Genomic DNA, 25080 nt, shown 5'->3' on the forward strand with positions numbered 1-25080 from the left:
TCTGTGGGAGCTGCTCGTCCTCTAGCTGGACTCGGGGCCCCTCCCAGAACGACCTAGCTCTTGCCCAGCTCATCAACAACGGTTTGCCCCATTGCTCATCTGGGAAGAGCTGGCCAGACAGAAGGGTGTCAGCTGCATCACAGCACCTGAGCAGGGCCAGGCCTGCCGCAGCCTCCAGGCTCCCGGCACAGAGCGCAGGATGAATGAATGAACCAACCAACCAACCAACGAATGGGGCCCTGGAGATATGGGGGAGGGTCCACTCACCAGGTTGGGGAGGAGAGGCCCCTCCTGCTGACCTTGGGGCTGTGTCGCTCCTCTACCCTGGCGCCTGGCCACCTGTGGACAAGCTCCCGCCTTTATCTGCTGCCCTTGGCCTGGTCCCCACCCAGGGACTTCCTGTCCCCGCCCCATGACGAGCTTTCCCATGACATGGCCTTTGTGAGGTGAGTGGAAACCGAGGAGACCAGGAGGGCAGGAAAGGGCAAGAGCCAGGCCAGGAGGTGGAGGACGGTGGGGGATGCTTCTGGCAGCTCACCCGCAGCAGCTGCGAATCAACCGGCATCAGGCTGTGGGGCCAGGCAGGCAGCACCCTCGCCGGTGCCCTTGCCCGGGAGCGGCGAAGGCAGGGCGGGATGTGGTTTCTGACCCTGAGCGGTGTGGCCGGCTCAGTGAGGCACCGGCCACATCCCCTGCAAGCGGGGTTCCTGCGAGGCCAGGGCCGGTTCCTCACTCCCTCCTCCAGCCCCGCCCACACCCATTTCCGCCCCGCCCCCGCCGCGGACAAACACGTGCTGCGGGAGGGAAGTGGCTGTGGAGGCTGTCGACATCTTGTAAGACCCAGAGCTCCAGGCCCAGGCCAGGTGGCCACCAAGGGGCCAGTCTAGCAGGGCCAGGAGCTGCAGGCCCAGCTCTGTCCTCTCCTAAATCTGCACTGACCCTGGACGGTGAGGAAAGCCAAGTACGAGACCAGAAGCCCCTGTCCTGCGGGGAAGGTGGGGGCCCGACCAGGACCCAGCGGAGGCCAGGCTCCTCAGTCCCTCTCTCTCCACAGTGGCCTCGCCGCTTGGGGACTGGGGCAGCCCTGGGGGCCACTCCCCAAGCCCAGGGCCCAGGCAGGACACCACTCCCGCACCCCAGCTAACCAGTCGCAGCTTAATTTTCAAGTTTTATTTTACAAAATGTTTAGACAAGGTACACCGACAACACATTTTTTCATTAAAATAAGTTAACATCTCTACCCTGTAAGCCCCGGGGAAGCAGGAGGGGTTGGGGGCGGGGAGGGCGGCTACCCCACGGAGCCCCCTTCCTCCTCATCGCTGCCATCGGGGACGGCGTCAGTCCCGAAGTAGCGGTCGCCGAAGTTCCCTGGGGGAAGAAGCAGGTCCTTGTGGTGGGGGCTCAGGCCCACCTGCCCCCCCAGCTGTCACTGACAGGGCCGGGCAGCCTCACCTATGCCGGGGATGATGCGGAAGAGGTCGTTGACGCGCTTGTCCACCGCCGTGGTGATGATTCTCACGCGCGGGAAAGCATAGGCCACCGAGTGGACGCCCATCTCCGCCATGAGCAGCGACAGCAGGAAGATCTTGTCCTCGGGCACGTCGTGGTCCTGCGCGGCGAGGGCGTGAGCTGGGCCCAGCGCCCGCCCCCGCCCGCCGCCCGCCGCCCCCTCCCAACCACTCACCAGCAGCACCCGCACCGCCATCATGGCCGCCGCGCCAGTGGACACTGTGCAGTCCATCAGGATCACGTGGTCGTCACTGATGTCCTTGGGGAGCCGCAGGTAATGGAGCTGCAGGCAGCCACAGGGTCAGGGCGGCCCAAACCGAAGGCTCCACCTGGGTTCCCCGTGCCCCGCCCCCCCACCGGACCCCCCCTCCCCCAGGCCCCCCACCTCAGGCTCCCCGTGCCCCGCCCTCCCCCACGGACCCCCCTCCCCCAGGCCCCCCACCTCGGGCTCCCCGGTGAGCTGGTTGGTCTGGATGAGGATGGTGCCGATGCGCACGTCCTTGCACACGGCCCGCAGCGCAGGCTCCATGGTCTCGCCGGCCCGCAGGATGGACACGCCTGTGATCTGGGGGGACGAGGCTGAGCTAGCCAGACCCCCGCCTTCCGGCCGCCCCAGTCCCTTGTCGCCCAGGTCGGGCCCCTGGTACCTGCTTCCCCGCGTAGCACTTGCCCGAGTAGTCCTGGCCCTGCGGGGTCTGCACGACGCAGTCCTGCGCGGGGCGGGGGCGGGGCGTGAGCGCGAGGAGCCTCCCCTCCCCCCTACTCCCCCGGCCCCCTCCCGCCCCCCGTCCCGCACCTGGAAGGGCAGGAAGGAGAGCGCGTGCTCGATGAGCAGCCGCATCAGCCTCTTAGAGTAGAAGATGAACTCGTCGCGGCTGGTCTCCCGGTCCCTGCCAAAGGCGGGCCCGGCTGGGTTAGCGAAGGTCGGCCCCGCCCGCCCGCCAGGCCGGGGGAGTGGGACGGGCCTCACCTGATGATGGTGTGCATGCCCCGCACCTGCGGCGTGCTCTTGAGGACGCTCAGCGTCCGGGGCAGGGGGTGGCACTGGTGCGCTGACGCCAGCGCGGCCCTGGGGACACAAAGCGACTGGGGACTCAAGAAGGGGCATCTTCCCGCAGAGCCCCATCCTCCCGCCGCAGACTATAGGGGGCAGTCGTGGTGGGCACGGTGGGTGTGCAGGGTGGAGGCCACCCTCCCAGTGGTTGATTTGGAGGGAGGGCCCCATCCCGACATGCCCTCCGCCGTAACAGCCAGGCAGTGGTTAAGAGACACGGTGGAAGGCAGAGCAGCTGACCGTTAGGCAGGAAGCAGGGGCTGCGGTGCGGGCCTCCCTTCCCGCTCCAGGTCCCCTCCCCGTTCAGGACCTGGCAGTGGGAGGGCGAGACCTCACACGTGCAGATGAATCTTAGCCCCCAAGCTGGGCATCTGGACCCCAACCTCAGGACACCTCTCCCTGGGTAAACAGCTGAACTTTGGGGCCAAGCCCCGCCTAAGGCTTCCCCCCAGGTGATGTGCGACCCCCTCAGGAGAGGCGGGCAGAGCTGGCTTCGCACAGCCCCTGCTGCCCCAGCCTGGAGCGGGGTGGGGTGGGGAGGAGGAGGCGGAGTGGGGGGGCGGGGAGGAGAGGGAGGGGAGGGGAGGAGCGGGAGGGGAGGGGAGGGGAGGGAGAGGAGGGCAGGGCGGGAGGGGAGGGGCGGAGCCTGCAGAGCGCCGGGCACACCGCGCGCAGGCAGCACCACGGCCAGAGCACTCTGTCCTCACAGATCCCAGCGCAGCTTCCTCTGCCCACCACGTGAAGAGGCGAAGAGTAGGTCAGGGAGGGAACAGGGCAGGAGACCCCAGGGTTTACAAAGAAGAGGAAAAGAAGAGAGAGAAAAGACCACTTAGCGGGGAGCACGGTGGTCTCCGTGGCCACCGGCTGGCCTGGGGAAGGGAAGAGCAGGAGGCGGGGTTGGCGGCAGGGAGACCCTGCAGCCCGCGCCCCCGGGCCCGCGAGCACCCGAGAGTCCACTGCATTCGGCCCTGCGGGTCCCTCCCTCCCACCCACCACAGCCACGCTTCCTGGAAACTTTTATTTCTCTGAAACAAGGCTTCCAGAGGACATGACGTGGGCAGACCCGCAGGTGCCCCGGGCCGGGTGAGAGGCAAGCGGAGACTCATGCGTGGGCAGGAAGCTGGAGGCCGGCGCACGGGCCTGGAGGCATTTCCAATGCAGCTCGAGCTGGAGGCTCGGTCTGGTGCTTCCCAGCTCCGCCGACCACTGCGTGGGGACAGGCGCCCCATCCCTCTCGTGGGCAGGAAGGACGCGCAGCCCAGGACTCCTGGGGGCTCCTCCTGGCTCTCTGTGCCTCGGCTCCAGGGCCAGGGTGGGCCAGGGTGCCGGGATGCGGGGGGTGGGGTGCCTCAGCACCGCTTGGGGGAGTAAAGACCCGCCCCTCAGCTCAAGCAGAGAAGCTGCAGACCCAGGCCCTCTGGCTGCTGGAGGACAGGCCTGTGGCCACTGCCCTGGGGCACAGCGGCGCTGGCTCAGGACAGCTGTGCCCTCGGGTCCAACCCCACACAACCAGCCCCAAGTCGGGCAGGAGCCTCCAGAGAGGTCTGGCCAGCCTCGAGTCAGGGTGCTATGTGAACTTGGGCAAACACCTTAACCTCTCTGGGCCTTAATTCCCTTGACTACTGGCAAGGGCAGGCAGAAGCGGTGTGGCGGCCATCACACCACTGCTTCTGTGCCGGGGGCGGGTCCACCACAGGGGGTGGGCATGGTGGGAGGGGACCTCGCTGCCTGCCTGGGTGACAACCCAGACTCCGAGCTCCCTGTGGATGTTGGAAATGCCTCCGTCTGTGCAGACGGGTGTGGGAAGACTTACCTGACACTGAGCTCACGCTGCCGCAGCGACACAGGGAGACACAATGGAATGGGGTGGGGCATCAGTGATAGCAGCACTGCTCACCTCAAAGCCACCGGACGGCACGGCCTGTCGCCACCGTGTGCCTCGGCCAGCCAGGCCACCCCCACCCAGGAACGGACACACCGCAGCCCCGTAGCGGGAGAGTCCCGGGGGGCTGCCTGCCATGGGAGGGGGCCCGCTCCCTGTGGCCTCTGGCGTGGGCACCTCTGGGCTGGGCTGTCAGAGCCAGGACCCTTGGGGCTCTGTTCCGCAGGCCCCGAGCACCCCATCGTGAAGCCTGACCGAGGGGTGGGCGGCGCCCTGGGCCGGCCCGGGGTGTGTGACCTCCTAGGACGCTCAGGACGTGGGACTCAGCACCAAAACCCAACGGTGGCCCAAAAGGGTTTGGAGGGACAGGAGCGCACCCTTCCGTGCGAGGCCCAGCTCAGGCTGGGGGCGCTGGAGGTACTCCGTGCCCCAAGGTCCCTCAGGGAGCCCAGCTGCCTCTGGCCGGCACACGACGGGGCAGTAAACGTGGGGGCCGCCCAGGCAGGTGGCCGTGGGCGGTGGCAGTGGGGAGCAGGGCTGGCGGGGCCGCGGGAGCCTGGGCACCGGCTCACCTCTTCTAGCTGGCTGTGCACGTGCTGCACGATCAGATCGATGGCCACTGTGTTCCCACTCCCTGGGTCGGGACAGGAGGGAGGGTGAGGTCCGGCCTTGCCCGCCCCCCACCCTCCCCCCACCAGGTGGGCCGCAGGCTCACCCCGGGGCACCACAATGTCCGCCACGCGCATGGTGGGCTGGATGTACTGATCGAAGGCGGGCTTCACAAACTTGTTGTACTGCTTGATGACACCCTCGATGTCCCGGCCCCGCTCGCTAATGTCACGGCGCAGCCGCCGCACGAGGCGGATGTCAGAGTCCGTGTCCACGAAGATTTTCATGTCCAGGAGCTGGACGGGGAGAGTGAGTTGCTGAAGAAGGCCTGACACAAGAGGCTCCAAGGCCCTGTCACCAGCAGGACCAGAGTGAGCACCAGGGTACGGGCTCTGGCAGGGACGTCTGGTCTGCGTGTGGGCCCAGGAGCAGAGCAGGCCTGCGCGGCACCGCTCGGGTCTGGATGGGGCGGGGGCAGGGGGAGCGTGTGGTGTGGCTGCGTGGGGGGGCGGGTGTGCATTGCACGTGGAGTGTTGAGCGTGGGCGTGCGTGGCGAGCAGTGGGGTTCCTGGGCCCTGAGCACACTCACACTCGGGACCAGCGAAGGAGCAAGGCCAAGGGCGTAGCCGGCTGTGCCCCCCGGGTCCCAGCAGGGCGGGGAAGGTGGCTCCCAAGGCCTGGCCCGGAGTGGGTCACACCTGGGGCAGCTGCCCAGAGCCTCCCGGGGGAGAGGACGTCCTCACGAGCAGCGCAGATGCAGGAGGCTGGCTCCCTCCCAGGCAGGAATACACACATGCACACCCACAGGTGAACCCACACCCACCAACATCGCTCTGACCTCGGCAGCCATGTGGACCCCAGAGAACAGCAGCTGAAGCCCTGACTCAGGGGGTGAGATTCAGGAGCCAAGGCCGCTCCTCACCCAACCCTGGGGCTACGGCACGGGACAGGGATGCAGGCCAGTGTAAGGGGAGTCCCACGGGAGGAGCAGGGAGCCAGGCCATCCGTCCTGGAACCCGTCCTCACCTCCAGCAGTGTCTTGTCAGCAAAGGCCATGATGCCCTCGAAAATGATGACGTTTGCACCGTAGAGCGTCTTCTGCAAAGGAACCGTGTGTGTTGAGGCGGCCCCGAGGCCCCTGCGCCAGCGCCGTGCAGCTGGGCCCAAGGGCATATATACCCAGTCCTCCTTCTGGCTGTGGGCAGTGGCTGGGCCCAAGGGCATATCTACCCAGTCCTACTTCCGGCTGTGGGTGGGGGCTGAGCCCAAGGGCCTTACCCAGTCCTTCTTCCGGCTGTGGGTGGTGAAGTCGTAGATGGGCACCTTGACGCTCTTGCCTTGCTTCAGCTTCTTGAGGGTGGAGATGATGAGGTCGAAATCAAAGGCATCGGGGTGGTCGAAGTTGAAGTTGTTGTGGGCGGCCTGCTCCTGCTGCTGCCTGGTGAGCACCTGCAAGGGGAGGAGCATCTGCGGGGGGGAGGAGCACCTGCGGGGGGAGGAGCACCTACGGGGGGAGGAGCACCTGCGGGGGGAGGAGCACCTGCAAGGGGAGGAGCATCTGCGGGGGGAGGAGCACCTGCAAGGGGAGGAGCACCTGCGGGGGGAGGAGCACCTGCGGGGGGAGGAGCACCTACGGGGGGGAGGAGCACCTGCGGGGGAGGAGCACCTGCAAGGGGAGGAGCACCTGCGGGGGGAGGAGCACCTGCGGGGGGAGGAGCAGCAGCGGAAGGAGGAGCAGCCCCGGGCTCAGGCCCCAGGCCAGGGCAGGAGCCGTGGACCTCGTGGAGGCAGCTGCTCACGCAGGACACCCTTACCTTGTAGAAGGAATCCATGGACAGCAAGACCACCCAGGGCACGTCCAGGGCCTCGATGATCATTCTGGCCACAGTGGTCTTCCCAGAAGCACTGCCGCCCCCCAGGCCTGTGCAGAGGGTCAGAGAGACCCTGAGCGGAGCGGCCCAGGTCAGCCTCACAGATGGGTCCCAGCGGTGCCCGCCACCCAACGCTGCCTCCACCCCGGGCTGACCGGGACCGAGGGGCCCGAGCAGCGCGGATCACGGAAGCACCGGCTGGGGCACGGCGGTGGGTTCTGCCCGACCCGCCCGCTCGGGGGTCTGGGCGGGCGGCGGCCTCGGCCCCCCCCGCGCACCGCAGCCGCGCTCACCGATGGCGAAGGCCTCCTTGGACTGGGTGCCGTGCTCGTTGTACCAGGGCGGCCGCCCTGCCGTGTAGATGGTGCGCTTGCTCGTGCGCAGCAGGGGCGGCTCGGACTTGCACTGGCTGGTGGTGCGCTTCCGGGGCGAGCGCCCGGCGCCCACAGGTGGGAGAAGCCTGTCCAAGGACTCCGCGTTGCTGCTGCCGCCGCTGCTGTGGGGGGCGGGGCACGCTTGCCTTGGCCCAGGGCCACCACCCCCCCTGCCACCCCATGCTGGGCCTGGCGTGACTGGTCCACATGGTGCCTTCACGCAGGCACGTGGGCACGGCCAAGGTGAGCGGGCTCGTGGCGGGACACAGCACACCTGGCTGCAGCCCGTCCGCTGGGCCCGGGGCCTCGGACTGCCACCGTCCACAAATCCAGAGGGACGGCAGGTGGCTAAGGAGGACACAAGGGAGCGCTGTCCGGGCCCAGCTCTTCCTCCCACGTGGACCGGGCCTCAGCAGGGCCACGAGGACCCCCTTCCCCCCAGGAGATGAGAGGTGGGCACGCCAAGGCCAGTCAAGACCCTGTCGAGGACTGTGTCCTCTCCCCAGACACACTCTGGGCGGCCCTCTAGTTTTGTGCCACCCTGCAGGACACGCAGGGAGAGGGGCTCCAGAGGCAGAGGCCGCTGACAAAAGGGATGGGCCGGCGGTGGTGTGGACGGACGGGGAGGGAGACCCGGGGCGCCCTGCTGAAGGGCGGAGGCCCCCAGAGGCTGTGCACAAGGCGGGAACCTGCCTGGGAGACGCAGACGCCATCTGTGCCTGCTCTCGCCGTGCCACGCCACTCGAGCGGGGCTGTGCTGACTTCTCTGTGGGTCTATACCCCTAAAAGGCATAGAAGTGATGACTGGCCCAAGGCCTCAAGGCCTCGAGGCCTCAAAGCCTTCAGGGACAGCTGGGGACGCTCGGCTCGGCTGAGGGCCCTACGAGAGGCTGCGTCTGCCCGATGCCGGCTCAGTCTATGCTGAGAGGCTGGGACGCAGACTCAGTGTGAAGGTGGCCCCGGGGGCAGGACCAGCTTAGGAAAAAGGTACTTCCACCACCGCCTGAGAGAGACTGCCCACAGCGTCAGCTGGCAGACCCGCCCCAGAGACCCCGAAGGCAAGCTGATCATCTAGGCAGGAAGAAAGCACCGGGAACCTGGGGGTGCACCGGACAACCCCGGCAGGATGTGTGTCCACCCGCGGCTGGAGCCCCAGGCATGGACACTGCTCGGGACGCGGTGGGAACCTGAGGAGGAGCCACACACGGAAGGCATCCTCGAGGCAAAGCTCCCCGAGCCGTAAAAGCTAGCGTGAGCCTGTGAGACGTGTGCACAGAGACGGCCACCTGTCCTTGAAGCTCGCTGTCACCGCTACAGCCTCTGCTGTCATGGCCAGGGCGCAGGGTGCTGTGCAACTGGCCTGCTCAGGGTGGCCCGAGCGTCCCCTGCCAGGAACACTGGCGTCTCCAGCTGTGCGGTGCTCCCAGCACCCCCAGCGTTGCCAAGAGCCAGGAGGACAGCGCCTGTGTGCACACGTGTGTGGGGCGGGGGGAGGAGTGGAAGGAATTAGCTCAGGCCTAACACGTGACGAGCCACACCAGCAGCTCTCGAGGGCACAGAGGGCCGTGTCAGCACAAGTTACGCAGCAGGAAAGCCGGCCATCGGATGTGACAGGAGGCGTGCGGCACCGTCCAGGGGACACAGCACCGCGCCGCCTTGGTCCTCCGTCACTGGGACGGCGTGGGGAGCGAGCCCCGGGAATCACTGGCTGCCTGTGTTGCCTCTGGAAGTAGCAATTACTCGTCCGTGGAGCCAACGCCACAGTGGGACACCCAGATGACGGGGCAGTGACAGCTGCCTCACTCAGCCGAGCAGGAGACAGACGGAGCACAAGCAGTGGTGTCTTCAAGGCCCAGCCGGAGGGCAGCGCTGGCCGTTCCCCTGGACGCGCTCATCCCCCGACAGCGAGCGCGGGGCCCCCAGGGCTCACACACAGCTGCCCTCCCCGCAAGCGACCCACAGACCCCGGAGATGACCGACAGCCTATAGCTGGGGAGGGCAGCTTCGCACAGCCCCAGAGGAAAACGTCCAGTCTGTGCCTCCTACCCGGGGAGGAAAAGCCAACACAGAAAACCTGGTTTGCAAAGGAGCAGGGCCTCAGTGCCCCAGCAAACCCGCCCTTGTGCCCAGCACGCTCACGGACAGCCAGACGGCCTCGCGGGGCCCATGTGGGATGGGAGGCCTGGGCTGGCACTGCTGCTGTCCCCCTGCTTTTCACCCCAGGCTGGTGCCCTGGCCTCTCCGGCAGGAGCCCTCACCCCTCTCTGTGACTGACCCTTGGCCTACCGAGGTGACGACGGCCACTACCACGGACGACTTCCAAGGCCTGTGGCGCGGACAGCCCGGGACAGACACCTCCTCAGGGAAGATCCCAAGGTTAGCCAGGGATGACCTTGCCAGAAAGCCGCCCGGCCGAGGGCTTGCAATAGGCCTGACGGCGTCAGGCCAGTTCTGCAACCTCGTCCAGTTCCACTGCCTCCTCCAGAAGCCCGGCTCTCTCTCGAAGCCGGGGACAACGCTCACTGTGCCCTCAGAGCAGGCCTCACCCCGTCTCCACAATGGGACAAACCGTGGCACGGGAGAGCCTTCACCTCCCCGCTCACGGATGGACAGGGTGCTGCCAGCCACAAGGACAAAAGGCAGTCCACCAAAGGGCTATGAGCCACACGGACACGCGTCGGCTGGTAACTGAGAGCCCCAAGCAAAGCCGGCAGCCGGTCCCCACGAGCACCTGGCCCGTCTCCGCCCTGACGTGCACTAGACACGGCACACGGGGCTGGGGGTGGCCGAGACGCAGCGAAGATGGGCAGCCTCACCGGAAGACAGCAGGCCAGCCACTCACCTGCCTTCTGCTCCAAGGGCCCAGCACCCCGAGACCCTGATGCCAGCGTAAGCCTGGGGGCTGCTCATGGCCGGGACACAGGGGAAACCGGGGCACCAGGGTGATCCCAGGTGCGTGCAGGGCACCGCCGCACTGCCTCTTAGAGCCCTGGCAGCCCCCCAGGACAGCTCAGGAGCCCCCTGAACTGCTCCTCAGGGGTGGGCAGCACAGCAGGTGAGAGGCTGAAGTGGGGTCCAGGCCCTGGCGGGCAGAGGCTGTCCCCTGGGAGGCGGGGGGCCAACAGGTGAGAGGCCCCAGGAGCCCGTGCAGAAGCAACGGCACTCAGCGCCGGCCTCCTAAGAGGATCACCCGGCTGGGGCTTGTGCGCTGGCCTGATATTAATAGCACTGAGCTGCCGAGAGCAGCCAGGCGGACCTCAGGCCAGCGTCGGGTGTGAACCGCCCTCCTGCGCCCAGGCTGGCACACTGCCCACGCAGGGCTGGCTGAGGACCACCGTGCCCCCCTCGTCCAGAACGGCCTGGAGAAAGCTGCAGACCTCTGGGCTGCCGGGGACGGCAGGGCCCACGCCCGCACCCCACCAGCGGGACAGGGAATCGGAGGGGTCAGCGAGCAGCGGAGCTGAGCTGAGCACCCCTGCCCCCAGGTGCCTCCGAGAGGCATAAACAACCTGAAACTCTACCCTGCTGAGGCCTCCTCCGAGAATAACTGCCCGCCCCCCCACCCTCCACGAAGGCTCCAGCACGTCCCCCAAGGCCACCGTGCTCAGCGCTCAGCTAGGAACACAGCCACGCCCCAGTCTGGCAGCAGGAGGCAGAGCAGGCCCTCGGGTGGGCGGCCGCAGTATTCACTGCCGTCCCAGGTCCCTGGTCCCCTCCCTGTGATTAATCCAGCCCTCACACCAGCTTTTCTAGGCTTCCGACAGCATCAAAGTGGAGACGGCTGGCGGGGGCTCAGGGGAGAAAGAGTTTCACTTGGGGTCCGCACACTGAAGGGGGCCCCTCCGGGGCGCTGCCTCAGGGTAACAGGCCTGCCCCGCGGTAGCTGCTCCCTCCTGCTGCGGCCCTGCCCACCGCACTAAGGCGCTCTCAGGCTCGGGGCTGAGAAGCCCTGATGCCCTGTCCTGCTTTAGGAAAGTTTCCTGGGGGAGTGAGTCAAATGAAGCCAGAAGCAGGAGGGAGGAGCTGGCCTGCTGGGGCCTGGCCTGGGGAGGCGGGGCCGCCCCAGACTGGCTCAGGGACAGGGAAATCAGGGCAGCTTTCTCAGAGCAGAGAGAGAACTGGGGGACTGGGGGGGCTGCAGCCCTAAAGGTGTGCAACAGGCTCCAGGAGCTTGTACTGTCCCCACCCCACCCATTGGAAATCCCCCTGTGGGACCCCCTCCTTCCCCGCTGCTCTAGGCGAGTCCAGCAGGCTTCCTTCCAGTCGCCCAGCGGCAGCCCCCAGACCCGTGCCCACCCGGACCTCACCAAGGGACAGCCCGAGGGGGGTACCCTGTCACCACTGCGAGGTGCTCACTTGTCCACCAGCATGTCCAGTGCAAAGGTAGGCCGAGGTCCCCGTCCTCACCGGACTGACCTTCTGGAGGGACAGACACACAAGAAGCCACGCCAAGGTAGACCGACCAGACCACATCGTGCAGCCATGGTGATGCGGAAGGCGAAGCCGGAGCCGTGGTCGGGCGGGGAGAGCCTCGGTTTGGAGGCATCTGCACAGACACCCGGACACTGACCAGGGCCAGCTCTGGCCCCCTCGGGCCGCGCAGGGACTGCTGGGGAGGCAGGGAGGGGGAGGGGACATGCTTGAGGAACATCGCAGAGAAGGCAGGGTGTAACGGGAGCGATTCCCCCGTGACGTCCAGAGGCAGTTCCAGGGCCACCCCATGGGCCCTGGCTCCCCTCCTGTCCCCTGAGGACCACGCTCCGAGGAGAGGAAGACCACTGCCGCCCCAGCCCCGTGAGGGGCACCCATGCCCACTACGCGGTCTGTGCACGGGGCAGAGCCAGTCGGCTGCTGCCACCGTTCTGTGTCCGCAGGGAGTGTTCTTCTCAAGAGCTTATCAGGTCTCAGGCTACATCAGATTCTCTAGAACTAACAAGTGTCACAGACTCAGGTCCTCCCTCTTCCCCCCTATCACCCTGAGCCAGGCTCGGAGTCACTGCTCCCCAGGAGGGGGTGAGCCTAGAGGAACACAAGATGCTCCTCCAGGCTCAGGGAGCCTCTTGCTGCCGGCATCTCGCCCCTGCGATCCCTCTCCCCGCCCGCCCAGCGGCTCTGCTGGCAGCACCCAGACAGTCCCAAGCAGTCCAGGCCGCGGCACTTCCCAGGAACAGGCACCTGGGTGGAAAAGTTTCCTTTGGCCCCAGCGTGGGGCCAACGCTGGCCCTGGCTCAGGGACTGTTCAGATCCAGAAGTGAGGAGCCAGCCCTCGCCCGAGGGCCGCTTGGCCGTCACCCCCTGGGGCCTAGCCCGAGGCCGACAGCGGAAGCCGCCCCCCCCCCAACCAGGTGACAGCGGCCGCCACCACTTCCCCTCCTGCAAAGCCCCCAGAGCCTCCAGGGTCCCCTCCCCCGGCTCCTGGCCGGCAGTCGGCAGGCACTGAGCACCGCGCCGCCCAGCATCACGACCTGTGGCCCTCGAGTGGGGCAGGCCGAGTCCGTGCGGCTCCCGGAACGCACTGACCACCTGGGCGGGCGCACAGTCCAGCCCGGGTGCTCGCTGGCTCGGCACCCCGTCTGCTCGAGACAGACCGAGGACCCACGCGGGCCCTGCCTACGGGCCCCTTCCCGCGGCCGTCCGCGAGGGCCTGCCACCGCCAGGCCCCGGGGACCCTCCGCTGGTCCAGGCTTGGCTCCCGGAGCCGCCCCCACCACGAGACGCGAGGGGCGCGCCGCGCCTACCGGTCCTCGCTCTTCCCCTCCAGCCGGTCTGGCTCGTCTCCAGCCGCTGGGGGCGGCGGCACCGGGCGGGGGCCTTCAGCTGAGGCCGGGAGCGCAGCCATGAGCTCGGGGGCCTCTCCGCGGGCTGGGCGGGGCTCGGGGGCCGGCCGCGCAGGCTGTCGGAAGCTGTGGTTCGGGGCCCGGCACCAGGCGCCCGCCAGCGCGCCCCCGGACTACAATTCCCATCAGGCTGCGCGCGCCCCGCGGACTACAAGTCCCACCAGGACGCGCGCGCCCCGCAAACCAGAAGCCCCACGAGGCCACGCGGCGCGAGTACGGGGAAGGCCCCCACCCGCGCTTTACCACAAACTCAGCTGCACAAAACCCCTGGAAAAAAATCAATAAACATTTATTTGATACAGTCATTTTTAATACATACAGTTGATGGCCCGCCCCCGTGCCACTTGGGGCCGGGGGGCGGGGACGAGGACCGGGGACAGATGGTCACAAGGCGGGCGGGGCCCGAGCTCACCGTCAAAACATCTTGCAAATAAACACTTTGTAGATAGAATATATACGTATATATATGGTTACAAGTTGATAGCCGGAACCTCTCTTTCGAAATGCACTTATTACGGAGAACTGGCATTAAAAATAAAAACACCCAAACCGAGAAACCCCAAGTACAGGATGTGTGGCTGCCAGGCGGGAGGGGCTGGCTGCCCCCGAAACCCCAGGCCTCCAGGACAGCCGCCTGGGCCCCCCAGGGGGACACACCGGGACAGCCCCCCCCTCTACGGGTCAGGGTGCACCCACTCTTTCCCTTCCAAACCACAGGGACAGGAGGGGCCTACGACTGGGAGGGCCACCAGCCACACCAGGGGACACTCATCTGCCCTCACACGAGCAGAAAAGTGCATCCTATTTTCGTGCGACGTGTCGGTGCCTCGAGTCGACCCTTTCCTGTTCTCGGGGCAAGGGGGGTGGGCTGGGCCAGAGGTAGATCTTCAGAAAGGGACCTGACACTGTGCCCTGGGGTTGGGGTCTCAGGCAGGGTCCACACCCACCGCATGGAGGGGGGGTGTCTGCCGCTCAGTCCCTCTCATTGAAGGTGTCAGTCAAGGCTACCTGGCTGCACTCCCACCAGAGTGGGGAGTGGGCAGACCTTGCTGAGGCACCCAGGGCTCTGCCACCGTAGGAGGAGGGCTCTGAGGACCGGCTTGCCGCTGCCACCCACCAGCCAGAGCATGGAAGCCGGGAGGGAAGAGGGGAGAGAGAGGGGTCCAACCCAGCGCCACTCTTGGCAGCAGTCCCCACGCCCACCTTAAAGACAAAGAAGGGGGTTAAAGTGCTAAACATCAAGTTACCCAGGACCCCACCTCTTCCCACATATCTGGTGGGGTTCCCACGCCAGGGACCACACGTGGACTTTTGGGGGTGACAATGAAACGCATCCCCCAGCCAAAACCAGCCCCCGCTCCCCAAGGGCCAAGTACCTGAGAGGCCGGGGCAGGCAGCTATCCCCAGCAGAGGTGTTGAGGTCCAACCTCCTCCAACCATTGGTGACAAGGACAAAGTGCGCGTGGGGCTCCCATCAGTGCCTGCTCCCCACCCTCCCCCCGGAGGCTGCCCCTGCAGTGGCTGCCCGACCCACCTCCACCTCCACCAGCTGTACCCCAGTGACACCCAGGAACACAGGAAAGAAAGCCCCCCTGCCCCGAAGTCATGCCGCTTGCCTCAGCCTTTGACGCTGGATTACCTGCACCTGCCCAGGCCTCTACCCCCTGATCAGATCAGGTGCGTGTGAGTGGGGGGGAGCCCATGTCTCCACACACACACACCCCCCCCCCAGCACATCAGGCCAGGACTGCCCAGGGTCAGAGCACTCTGGCTGAAGGAAGAAGCCGGAGACGGGCAGCATGGCGCCTCGGCCCCAAAGCCCTCCTGGAAACTGTCTCCCTAGTGCGGGGTGAGGAGAGCTGAGCCCAGATTGGAGCCCCTCCTCTCCAAGGACTGGAGGAGGACAGGAGCTGGGGGGCAGAGGGGTGCCCAGTCAGCACCGCCTCCCTGAGCAGGAGAGGGACCCCAGCCCAGCCCCCAGATCCACCGTCGGCACCAGGAAACCCTTAGCACCAAAATGTCAGATTGTTGTGAGTTTTCATATAAAAAACAGAATTAAAAAAAAGGTTTGTTACTTGTCACAGCAACAAGACTGGCATCCACTACACCCAGGAGACACACGCACACGGGCAAACATCAAGATTCACATCGTCCGGGGTCGGCAAGGCCGAGCCCTCAGCCCTCCCCCACCCCCCAGTGGAAAAGAGCCTCCACCCGAACCCAGCAGCTCCGAGCATCCTCCCTGTCCCAGCGACGCCATGGTTGGAAGGTGGGGCCCAGGCAGGAGGTCAGAAACCACGTGGCTGCATCCTCAGGGAGCCCTGGACTCCACCTGACCCAACCTACAGACCTCGCTGCCCTCAGGGCACCAAAAGGAGCCGAGACAGAGCCCTGGAGCTGCCACCAACCTACTATGACCTTGGCCAAGCTCCCCCGGGGCCTTCGGCTCTCACATCAAAAGGCCACACAACCAGAAACGAAGGAGCAGCTAAAAAAGGGGGAAGGAGGCTCCCACGGGAGCTTGGCCACGGGCCAACCCAGGCCAGCAAGAGAGGATGCTTCCCACAGTGGTCACTACTCGAGCCAGGCCCCAGGTCCCCGCCCCTCATGCCCGTGGGCCCCAGGTGACCCCGGAACCCAGACTGGCCCATCCCTAAACCCATCAGGCTACCCGACTCAGGCCAGCGGCATTAGCAAAGCTGGAGGCTGAGGCCAGAGCTCACTTCACGTGGCCCCTGCCCCACAGCCCTGCAGTGGCAGAAGCAGAGCCTCTGCCTGGCCCCGAGTGGGGAGCACGACTGGGGACGGTGGAGCAGGGCTGCCTCTGCCACCACGATGGACACGGGCCAGTGGGGCAGGGCCCGAGCGCAGCAGGGGCTGCACCGCAGGGGAAGGTGGGCCTGGAGAGGTAGAGAGCAGAAGTGCAGGAACCAAAAGACGGCGGGGTGGGGGTGGGGTGGGGTGCGGTGGGGCGGGCAGGTCAGCACGGCAGCTGTCAGACTTGGGGTCTGTCCCGGGAGGTAGCTGGGGGGTGCTGGGGTTCCAGTGTCGGGTCACGAGGTGAGGCTGTTCAGGTACCCTCATCAGCCCAGAACCACGGGCCACCAGGGACCCCCGATGGGGCGCGGAGCTCACACGCCGAGGACCAGAGGCCACCTGCCTGCTCCGTGCCGCCCCAGCACCGAAGCCCAGGCTGGAGCCCGTCCTCTTGCCGGCCCACGAAGGTCCCTCCAGACTATTGCACTTCTGCAGCTGCCCTGGCCCTCCCGGGAGCCCCTGCCCAAGGTGCCCTGCGGCAGCCCGCGTGGGGCAGGGCCACCCTCGGGGAGGGGAGAGGGCTGGCCGCCACCGCTGGACAGATGAACAGGCAGGGGTGGGGGGTGGAGGCCTGGAGGGCAGGAGGCTCTGGAGCCCCACCCTGGACAGAGGGGGCCGGGCCCCACCCACCTGCCAGGCTGCAAACTCACTTCTCGGGCGCCTTGCCGGCTCCCACCTTCCGGCCAGCAGAGCCCCGGGCCCCCTTGTCTCTGCCTCCTGGGGGCCAGTCGTCCCGGTGGGGAGGCGTCCCAGGGGCTGGATCCTCAGGGGGTCGCTCCTTGGGCTTGCGGCCCCGCTTCTTCCCGCCAGCCGGACTCTTCTCCTTTCTGGGCACCAGGGAGTCTGGGCCCTTGTGTCTGGGAGGCGGGTCTGCCGAAGTGCGGAACCAGTTCTGGGGGAGAGAAGCAGCGATGGAAACCCTGGGGCCCAGGACCCTGGAGGGCGAGGCGGCAGGGGACCCGGGGCCTGGGGACACCCAAGCTTCTCTAGGGAAGCCGGAGGCTGCTCTGAAGAGAAACCAGCAGATTCCTCAACGTCGCCCACTCGCGCAAGTGAAGAGCCGTCACCCTGTCGCCCCTGCCCTTCCCAGCCCCCTCCGTGGGGCCGGCGCATTCAGCCGCAGGCCCAGCAGGGCTCTCCCACCAGGCCCGTCCCTGACGCACCTCCGCGTGGGCCTTGAGGATGTGGTACTTGACGCCACTCTCGGAGCTGAACTCCTTGGGACACAGCAGACAGCAGTACTTCCCCACCAGGTGGTCCCCCTGGAAGGCACAGGGCAGTCCAGCCCCTGGAAGTGGGCCCCACCACTGGCCCTTGGAGGACCAGAAGTACCCAGATGCAGCCAGGACCACCCCGACCTGTGTGGCTTATCTGAATGGGTGCCTGACAGGTGTGCTCTGGGGACCCACGAGGCCACTCTGTGGCAGGACCACCAAGGTGCCCCCACTGCAGGGGAGGCGGGAAGCAAGGAGAGGGTGGGAAGAGGCAGGTGCTCCTGGGAAGCCAAGGGCCCGTACCCCAAGCCCAGGTCGGGCTGTCCCAGCACAGACGAGGAACGCCCATAGGCAGAACCACCCGAGACTGAGTGCCTGATGGCTGGGGCTGGAGGCGGCGAGCATCCCAGGAGGCGCTGGCCCTGGCCCCACAGGGGCAGGGGCGCACACCCGGTTTGCGCGGACCCCTGGGGGGCAGCTGGGAGCACCAAGCACGCACGCCTGGCCGCCGGGAGGGCCTGGACACTGACCTTGCTGCAGCTGGCCAGATGGGCCTTGAGGCCGGACACGCTGGAGTAGATGGCTTCGCAGCACTGGGGGCAGGAGGCGACCGTGGGGGCGGGCCCTCCGGCAGGTGGCCCCCCACCAGTGTGCACCCCTTGCCCAGCCCGGGGGACCCAGGGCCCATCTGGGGCAAGCGGGGGGACTTGATCCCAGGAGTCACCCCTGCCCAGGGGTGTGGGCAGGCTGGGCCGCTAGGGCTGAGGTCAAGGCCCCTCTGCCTGTGAGGCTCCATCTGAGGACCCTTCAGGGGCCACGTGGAGGGCTCCCCCCAAGGCCACCCCTGGGCCCTCCGTCCTGAGTCCCAGCGTTCCCATGCCTTCCCAGCCTCCCTGGCTCACATCATTGGGGCAGTTGACGTGGCCCTTCTCCTTGACCTCGTTCTTCCACTCCTCCAGCAGCTGGGGGTTCAGCACAGGAAGGCCGGGCCGCGTGTAGTTGAGCTGCAGACGTGGGCGGGTGCCAGGGTAAGCTCGGAGCTTGGGCTGGAGGTGACCCAGACGCTCCCTGCTGAGTTGAGAAAGCCCTCAACCACGCCCTCCCAGGTCACGGGGGCTCAGGCTCAGAGACTGGGAGGCTGGGCTCACCCGCGCAGTCTCGGGCACCAGGTCGTCCTTCATGCGCCGCTTGGTCCAGTCTCGGGCCAGCTCGTCCTCCGCGATCTCCTGCAGGTGGAACACAGCGACCTGGGCCGACGTGCGGCGGATGCGGCCGCTGGGGGTCCGCTCGACACCCAACAGGTCCTCAGCCTCGGGGCCCTTGTCCGCAGGCTCCTCGGGGGGCTGCGGGGGTGGGGAGGGGGAGGCCAGATGAGCCACAGAGAGCACGTATGGCAAGCGCACGGGGGACACGGGAGCCAACCCCAGGCTCACTCCCCCCGACCCACGACGCAGGTGGGCCCCTGGGAGGGAAGGCGGAGCACACGTGGCAGGCAGCACATGGGCGCGCCTGCCTGGTGCCCCAGGGACAGGAGGCCGGGCTGTGGGCCGCTCACCGGGGCCGCGTGCTCCGAGCGCACGTGGTAGTCGTGGCCGGCCTTGGAGCGGTAGGTCTTGCCGCAGTGGGTGCAGGGGAAGGAAGGGGTCTCCACCTCGCAGGGCGGCTTCCCGCAGCGTCGCTGGTGGTACTGGTAGCCCATGAGGCTAGAGAAGGCGGCCCCGCAGCCCTGGGGTTCCGGGGGCAGGTGAGTGGCCGGAGAGCGGCGGGCCCCATCCCGCCTGGCGCCCGCACCCACGTGGCCCACTGACCTCCTGGGGGCAGCGCAGCCGCCCCACCTGCTTCAGCACCTTCCGCAGCCACTCCCGCTCCTCGCGCTCGCCCGCCTCCGAGGCCTCGGCGTCACAGGGCTGCGGGGCAGGCCAGCTTCAGTGCCCCCGCCACCACAGGGCCCCGCCCCTGCCCAGGGGCTGCGGCCGCGGACGTCCCTAGCCAGGCACGGGAGCCACTAAGCCCTGCTAGCGGGAGGCCAGCAGTGAGAGCCGGGCAGGCGCGGGGGCAGACCAGCGGCATACCTTGGCGCTGTGCTCCGCCATGGTGTGGTAGTTGAGGCCCGCCTTGGACTTGAACTGCTTCCGGCAGTGCTCGCACTTCAGCGCATCCTGCAGCTGCAGACGGGCGCGCGTGTGAGAGGCCGGCCCTGGGGCGCCTCCCCCCGCAGGCACGGGGCAGCCTCACCTTCTGACACACTTCCATGTGCTTCTTGAGCCCCACGAGGGTCTTTCGGGTGACCACGTTGCAGGTGGGGCAGACGGCCTCCCCCCGTTCGTGGATGGCCCGTTGCCACTGCTCCTCAGGGCCACCTGTGGAGCAGGGCCAGGGCCTCAGGGGCAGGCAGGAGCTCCCAGATGCCCTGGACGCCAAGCACAGAACCCAGGGTCCATGCTCGGCCCCCGTCCCCGCGGCTCGGGACCCGCCCCACCCTCAAGACCCGGCCTGTGCCCCGCCCCCCGGCAGCTCCCACCTGGGGCTGGGTGGGCCCCTGGGGCCGGCACCTCCTTGCTGACAGCGCTGGTGGGGGCTGGCCCCCTCTTCCGCACCTCCTCAGGGACCGGCCCCTCCTGCTTCTTGGCGCGGTGGATGCGGGCTTTGTCCTCCGCCTTGGCCAGGCCTACGAGCGCACGCGGGAGGGGCAGGTGCAGGCTGAGGGCGCGGCCGCCGCGTGTGCTTGGCCCCACAGGTGCCCGGCTGGCCCAGGCCTCACCTTTGAGTCCGAAAGTCCCTGAGATGGAGGGCTGCTCACCCGTAAACTTCTTGGGTGTCTTCTGTTTCCTTCCTGACTCGGGGGAGAGAACACACAGCACAAGGCTCTGGTCAAATAACCGTTGGGAGGCTCGGGCCGGCTGGCCGCCGCCCCCGCCTGCCGCCGCCCCCTGCTCTCGTCTTACTGTGCTTCGTGCGCTCCGCACCCTCCTCAGGCGGGGACACGGGGCCCGCGGCCCTCGGCGCCTCCTTGCCCCCCAAGGCTCTGCTGCCCAGAGAAAGGGGGCTGCTGCTGGGGTCTGTGCTCAGCTGGAAGGCTGAGCTCTGGTCTGTGGTGGACGGGCCGTACTCGCCGTTCTCCGGCCTCGCCTGCTTGGGCGGGAGGGGGCAGGCATCCAGGCCGTCTGCGGCCCTGCAGAGAGCAGGGAGGTAAGGGGCAGGAGGGCCCACTCTGGGCCCTGTTACCCCTGAGCTGCAGCCGGGGACACCCAACCCCACCCAGCAGGAGTCCCCATACCTTTTCTTACCGCTGCTCCTCCCCGCGGCCCGAGGAGCTCTGTTCTCAGACTTGGTCAGCAGCACCATCTTGCAGGGCGGCGTGTGTCTGCTGATGGCAATGGGCCTGCTGACCGTCACCGGCTTACTGACCACAATGGGCCTGCTGACCGTCACCGGCTTCGCAACTGGCACGGGTTTCGTAACTGTCACAAGCTTTGTCACAGACACCGGCTTGTTGATGGTCACTGGTTTGGTGACCGGCACTGGTTTGTTGACTGTTACTGGCTTGGCGATTGGCACAGACCTGGTGACCGGTATAGGCCTAGTGACCGGCACAGCCTTGGTGACCGGCACGGGCCTGCTGGCCGGCACTGGCTTGGTGACTGGCACGGGCCTGCTGGCCGGCACTGGCTTGGTGACCGGCACGGGCCGGCTGACCGTCACCGGCTTGCTGATGCCGATGGGCTTGCTGACTGTGACAGGTTTGCTTACTCCAATGGGCTTGCTGACCCCAACGGGCCGACTGACGGAGACTGGCCGGCTCACGGGCCCAGGCTTGGGGGCAGGAAGGGGTCGGTCCATGTGGTTCCAAATGCGATGCTTCTCCAGCTGGGTCTTAGAGGTGAATGCAGCCTCACAGAAGGGGCAGGGAAAGGCCAGCCTTTCTGAGATGGCACCCTGGGTGGAGAGGGCAGGCGTGGACACCCCCAAGCCAACAGCCAGGGCAGGGTGGGCCCCAGGCCTCCCCTTCCCCAGGCCGCAGCCCCTTACCCCTTGGCACCGCTGGTAGTGGTACTTGAGCCCGTAGATGCTGGGGAACTCCAGCCAACACCCAGCGTTTGGACACTTCACCCTCGAGTGCGCCTTGAACTCGTCTTTCCACTGGTTCATCAGGGAGAGCTGGGCGTGGGAAAGGCCAGGCTGTCGACCCTGCAGCCACCCAGGCCTCTGCTGCCCAGCCCCCGACTCAGCACTGTCCCCAGGCCTGTGGGAGCCCCGCACAGGACTCGCTGGGCCCCAGGCCGTCTCTCGAAGCCCTCGCACACGGAGCAGCCAGTGGATCCGGGCTGAGGGCTCGGCACTGGACACGCAGCAGGCGAGCCTGCCAAGGCAGTGGGCTCCCCGGCAGACCCTGTGAGAGTCCCACCCAGCCCTCGGGGAGCTCACAGGAATGTCTCGGAGCGCCTGGTTCTCGGCTTTCGGACGCCCCTTTTTCTTCCCTTCCGTTCTGTCGCTGGCTGGACTTCCCGGGTCAAAGCAGAGTGGAGCCTGGCTGGGCACTGTCGGCCCACCCCGGCCTACCGGCAGCCCTGCAGCACACGACACACGAAGGCTCAGAAGCTGCATTCCCTGCAGCCTTGTCTGCCACACAGGGGGCTGGTCCCGCCTGCAAGGAGCCTCACTTCCCCTGCACTGAGGCACGAGGGGCAGGAGGCCGTGGCCCACCCAGGGTGGACCTCTCCTCCCTCTCAGGAGCTGGACATCCCGGGAGGCCCACGCCCAGCGCTGGCGCCCGTGGCCACCTGGAGTCGACCTTGCCCTCACTCCTCTTACCTAGCTTCGGCGGGTCGTGAAGCATGGGAAGTCGGACCTCATTCCGGCCGCCATCCCTCCCAGGCCCACTCTTGCTGGACCCCGGGAGCCGGCGGCCTCCTCCAACACAAAAGGGATCGGTCATCTCTGCAGAGCAAGCGGACAGCCCGTGAGGTCCACCGGGCCCAACTCGGGACTTGAAATGGGCCGCTCTCGACCCTGCCCCAGACAGGCCCACTCTCCGGCCTGAGGAAGGGGAGCCTGCCCGCCTGTGTCTTTGGCCACAAGGGAAAGCAGAGGAAGGGGTGGATGGGCAGGGGCGGGGGGAGTTCCGGTTTAGGGGAGGGGCTGCTCAGCCGAAGTCTCCCTGGATGACGCAGAAAACCCTATCAGCGTAGAGGAATCTAGCCCTGCCCTGAAGCCTTCACCAGCGCCGGGGGGCTCCCTGCCTCCAGACGCACAACCCCAGAGAGCGAGAGAATCACGCACCTCTCATGCACCTGGGACCTGGCGCTTAGCTGGGGATGGCTCCAGGAGAGGCGGAGTGCCCCGGGGGAGGAGGCCAGTGCCACCCCTCGGGGGCCAATTATGACACCAGCGTGGCTGCCGGCTCACAGGCTGTGCTGGCCCCGCACCTAGAAGCACCTTCCCCCACAGCCCCACCCAGACCCAAGGCCACGCTCTGGGGCACAGGTGGGTGCCCTCGCATCCTTCTCCCCAGGACACAGTTGGAAGATGGCCAAGGTGGGCACCGACGGCCCCAGCGCACTCCGCAACTGCGCACACACCCTCTCCAGGGGGAGCAGACCAAGGACCCTGCCGCACGGGCTTCAGGTCCCTGTGCCAGCCGAGCCACCCTCCCTGACCCCCTGCCCTGCTTTGTTTCCCGCCGGGTCCCCTCCTACCAGACGGCTGCCCCATGCTGGATCCCTCGGCCACTCTCCACCTGGCTGACCTCCTCACCTCCACCCTCCAGAGACTCTCTGTCCCCAACCTACAGGCCCACCAGCGCCACTCCAGAGACGACAGGCCCCTGGCCACAGACAACATTCTGCCGACTGAGGCTGGGCTTCAGTGGGCCCATTCTGCTGGGGGACCCCAGGCTCTGAGAGCTGGGGCGACTCTGAGTTCAGCCCTTTTGGGTCCTCCCACAGGGACGCTTAAGGCCACAGAAGAAGAGGGGGGCGGAATGTGGGCAGGTTACCCCTCCCCTGATGGTTTCTAACTTTTTTTTAAGGCTGCGCCACACAGCATGTGGGATCTTCATTCCCCGACCAGGGACTGAACCAGTGCCCCCTGCAGTGGAACCGTGGCGTCTTAACCACTGGACCGCCAGGGAAGTCTCCTAACTTCTAACAGACAGAAAAGGAGGGATCTGCTGTGCCTAGGAGGTCCAGAGGCCATCTGGGCAGACTGAGATCAGAGATCGGGACAGTCACTGCCCATGGTCAGGGGGCTGCCTACATCCTGGGCCTGGGGTCAGTACGGGTCCAGAGCGCTCTAAACAAACTTCTCTGGAAGCCCTCACACTGATACATCCAAGGATACATGCCAGCGCCCTTCTGACCCCAGCAGAGGCTACTGTGGGTATCTACTGAGCCCCACCTTTCCAGCCTTCCTCCAGCTTGGGTGAAGAATTCGGAGTTGGGAGCCCCCGGGACCAGGGCTGGCCTAGGAGGCAGAGACTCCCCTTCCATTCAAGGCCTGTGACTCACGCACCAGGAGGAGAAAGGGCTCGCCCCTCCCCAGAGGGGCCAGCAGGGTCGCAGAGGTGGGACCCTCTGGAGGGGGGGGATAGGAGCGCCTCGCGCTGACCGCAGGCGACGCTGGCGGTGGGACCGCGGCCCAGGCCGCTCGGCCCGGGACCCCGGCCTGGGCCCGGGCGCGCGGATGAGGCCGGCCAGGGGACGCACACCTGGGGCCTGGCCTCGCTACCCACCTGTCACCTGCGGCGGGTGCGGGCCCGGCGTGGCCCCGGAAGGGCCGATCCCGGGCGCCTGGGGAGGGGGGGGCCCAAAGGCAGTGAACCAAAATGGCGACTTTTTCTGGAGAAGAAGGAGGCAGGGACGCGACGCCGGCGCGGGGCGCGGGGCGCGGCGCGGGGGTCCGGGCGCGGCGGGGGCGGCGGGCGGGGGCTCGGGGTCCGGCCCCCCGACCTGCGCGCGGGGTCAGGGTCGAGGGCGCGGCCGGCGCGGGGGCCGCCCGGGGTCGCGGCCGGGAGCGCGGCCGGGCGCTTACCTGCGGCGCCCAGCGGGCCGGGGCCGGGCGGAGGCCGGGGCCGGGCCGGGCCGGGGCGCGGGGCGCGGGGTCCGGGCGGCCCAGGCTGCGCGCCGCGCTGCGCACATGCGCGCTCCCGCCCCTCCCACCTTTGACAGTTTTACTGTGGGGGGGAGGGGGCGAACTCTCGCGGTATTCCTGCCGCTATCCGCGACGGGAGAGACGGGTCGGGGGAGGGGGCCCGTGCGGCCATCCGCTTGCCCGGTACCCCGTCCGTCGCCTGCGTGGGCTGGGCCGTCAGGGCGAAGTGGCCAGTTATGCCTCCGTCGGGCGGGAGGTGTTGTTCAGGCATTGGGGTAAACTGAGGCACGATGGGGCGCTGGGTGCTGCCCCAAGCCCAGCGCGCACGGATGGAAGCGACGGGAAGGTGCAGCGAAAGAGGCTGCCCTCCCCTGGGACCTTGAACTCCTGGCCCCGGGGGCCTCGAGCCTGCAAAGCAGGATCCAGCCTCTTTTCCAACCAGCCCTTTGACCACGTCTGCCTGTGGCCACCCTCAGGAAATGGCCTGGCTCCTGGCAGTGCCGGGGCAGTGTGAGGCCATGGGCTTTATTGGGGTGACTGAGCAGCCTGTCTACTTTAGAGCGGTGGTCCTAGACCAGCAGCCAGTGCCCTCCTTGCTCCTTTGTGCCCCGGAACTGGGCTCTTGGCAGGGATGCTGAGATCAGGTCTGGGGGTGACGGGGCACCCACCTCACCGAGACGTGGAAATGAATGGAGTAGGGAAGCAGCGCTAGTTTGGAGACAGGTAAAAGGTGCGCCTCCTTCCCCGAGGCTCTTTCTACCTGCTCTGTCCACGCCGGGGCAGCTTCGGCTGCACTGTTTGTGGGCAGGGCACAAAACACGTGG

The 25080-nt window shown here is 67.3% G+C and overlaps 2 protein-coding genes across 14 annotated transcripts; both read right to left on the reverse strand.

The window, feature by feature from the left end:
• Positions 1-1155: 1155 nt before the first annotated feature.
• UCKL1 (uridine-cytidine kinase 1 like 1) lies at positions 1156-13196 on the reverse strand. 10 transcript variants are annotated; one of them, XM_030841523.2, is made up of 17 exons: positions 13038-13185; positions 11656-11905; positions 7993-8081; positions 7219-7421; positions 6869-6975; positions 6333-6503; positions 6081-6152; positions 5161-5350; positions 5018-5079; positions 4377-4393; positions 2480-2578; positions 2306-2399; positions 2157-2219; positions 1952-2074; positions 1685-1792; positions 1453-1609; positions 1156-1368 (listed from the first exon to the last, which is right to left on the reverse strand). In XM_030841523.2, the coding sequence occupies exons 1-17, from the start codon at positions 13136-13138 to the stop codon at positions 1289-1291; spliced, it is 1986 nt and encodes a 661-aa protein (XP_030697383.2). In that variant the 5' UTR covers positions 13139-13185; the 3' UTR covers positions 1156-1288. The 10 variants fall into 10 exon arrangements, with proteins under 10 accessions (XP_030697383.2, XP_060140166.1, XP_069899791.1 ...); XM_060284183.1 differs by having other exon boundaries at positions 7219-7418; positions 11656-11908; XM_070043690.1 differs by having other exon boundaries at positions 11656-11908.
• A 247-nt stretch (positions 13197-13443) lies between these two features.
• On the reverse strand, positions 13444-24258 carry ZNF512B (zinc finger protein 512B). 4 transcript variants are annotated; one of them, XM_060284182.2, is made up of 16 exons: positions 21980-22105; positions 21593-21735; positions 21197-21325; positions 20445-21103; positions 20113-20339; positions 19929-20000; positions 19689-19835; positions 19403-19527; positions 19240-19332; positions 18976-19074; positions 18723-18893; positions 18316-18510; positions 18070-18171; positions 17698-17760; positions 17117-17215; positions 13444-16845 (listed from the first exon to the last, which is right to left on the reverse strand). In XM_060284182.2, exons 1-16 carry the CDS (start codon positions 22101-22103, stop codon positions 16600-16602), a joined length of 2694 nt encoding a protein of 897 aa, XP_060140165.1. In that variant the 5' UTR covers positions 22104-22105; the 3' UTR covers positions 13444-16599. The 4 variants fall into 4 exon arrangements, with proteins under 4 accessions (XP_060140165.1, XP_030697372.1, XP_030697371.1 ...); XM_030841512.3 differs by adding an exon at positions 24197-24258 and having other exon boundaries at positions 19689-20000; positions 20445-21325; XM_030841511.3 differs by adding an exon at positions 23898-23917 and having other exon boundaries at positions 19689-20000; positions 20445-21325.
• Positions 24259-25080: the final 822 nt, after the last annotated feature.

Source organism: Globicephala melas, chromosome 15, assembly GCF_963455315.2.
Source record: "Globicephala melas chromosome 15, mGloMel1.2, whole genome shotgun sequence".
NCBI lineage: Eukaryota > Metazoa > Chordata > Mammalia > Artiodactyla > Delphinidae > Globicephala > Globicephala melas.

Bases quoted from the DNA above. Each gene is read 5' to 3' on its own strand.
- UCKL1 (XM_070043690.1), bottom strand. From the start codon at position 13,138: ATGGCTGCGCTCCCGGCCTCAGCTGAAGGCCCCCGCCCGGTGCCGCCG. The intron at 8,082-11,655 runs GTGAGCACCTCG...TATGCCTTTTAG, and splicing joins CTGGACATGCTGGTGGACAA to GGGTATAGACCCACAGAGAA. The intron at 5,080-5,160 runs GTGAGCCTGCGG...GTCCCGACCCAG, and splicing joins GGACATTGTGGTGCCCCGGG to GGAGTGGGAACACAGTGGCC.
- ZNF512B (XM_030841512.3), bottom strand. From the start codon at position 22,103: ATGACCGATCCCTTTTGTGTTGGAGGAGGCCGCCGGCTCCCGGGGTCC. The intron at 19,528-19,688 runs GTGGGAGCTGCC...CCTGCTCCACAG, and splicing joins AGGGGCCCACCCAGCCCCAG to GTGGCCCTGAGGAGCAGTGG. The intron at 18,172-18,315 runs GTGAGCCCAGCC...CCACGTCTGCAG, and splicing joins TGGTGCCCGAGACTGCGCGG to CTCAACTACACGCGGCCCGG.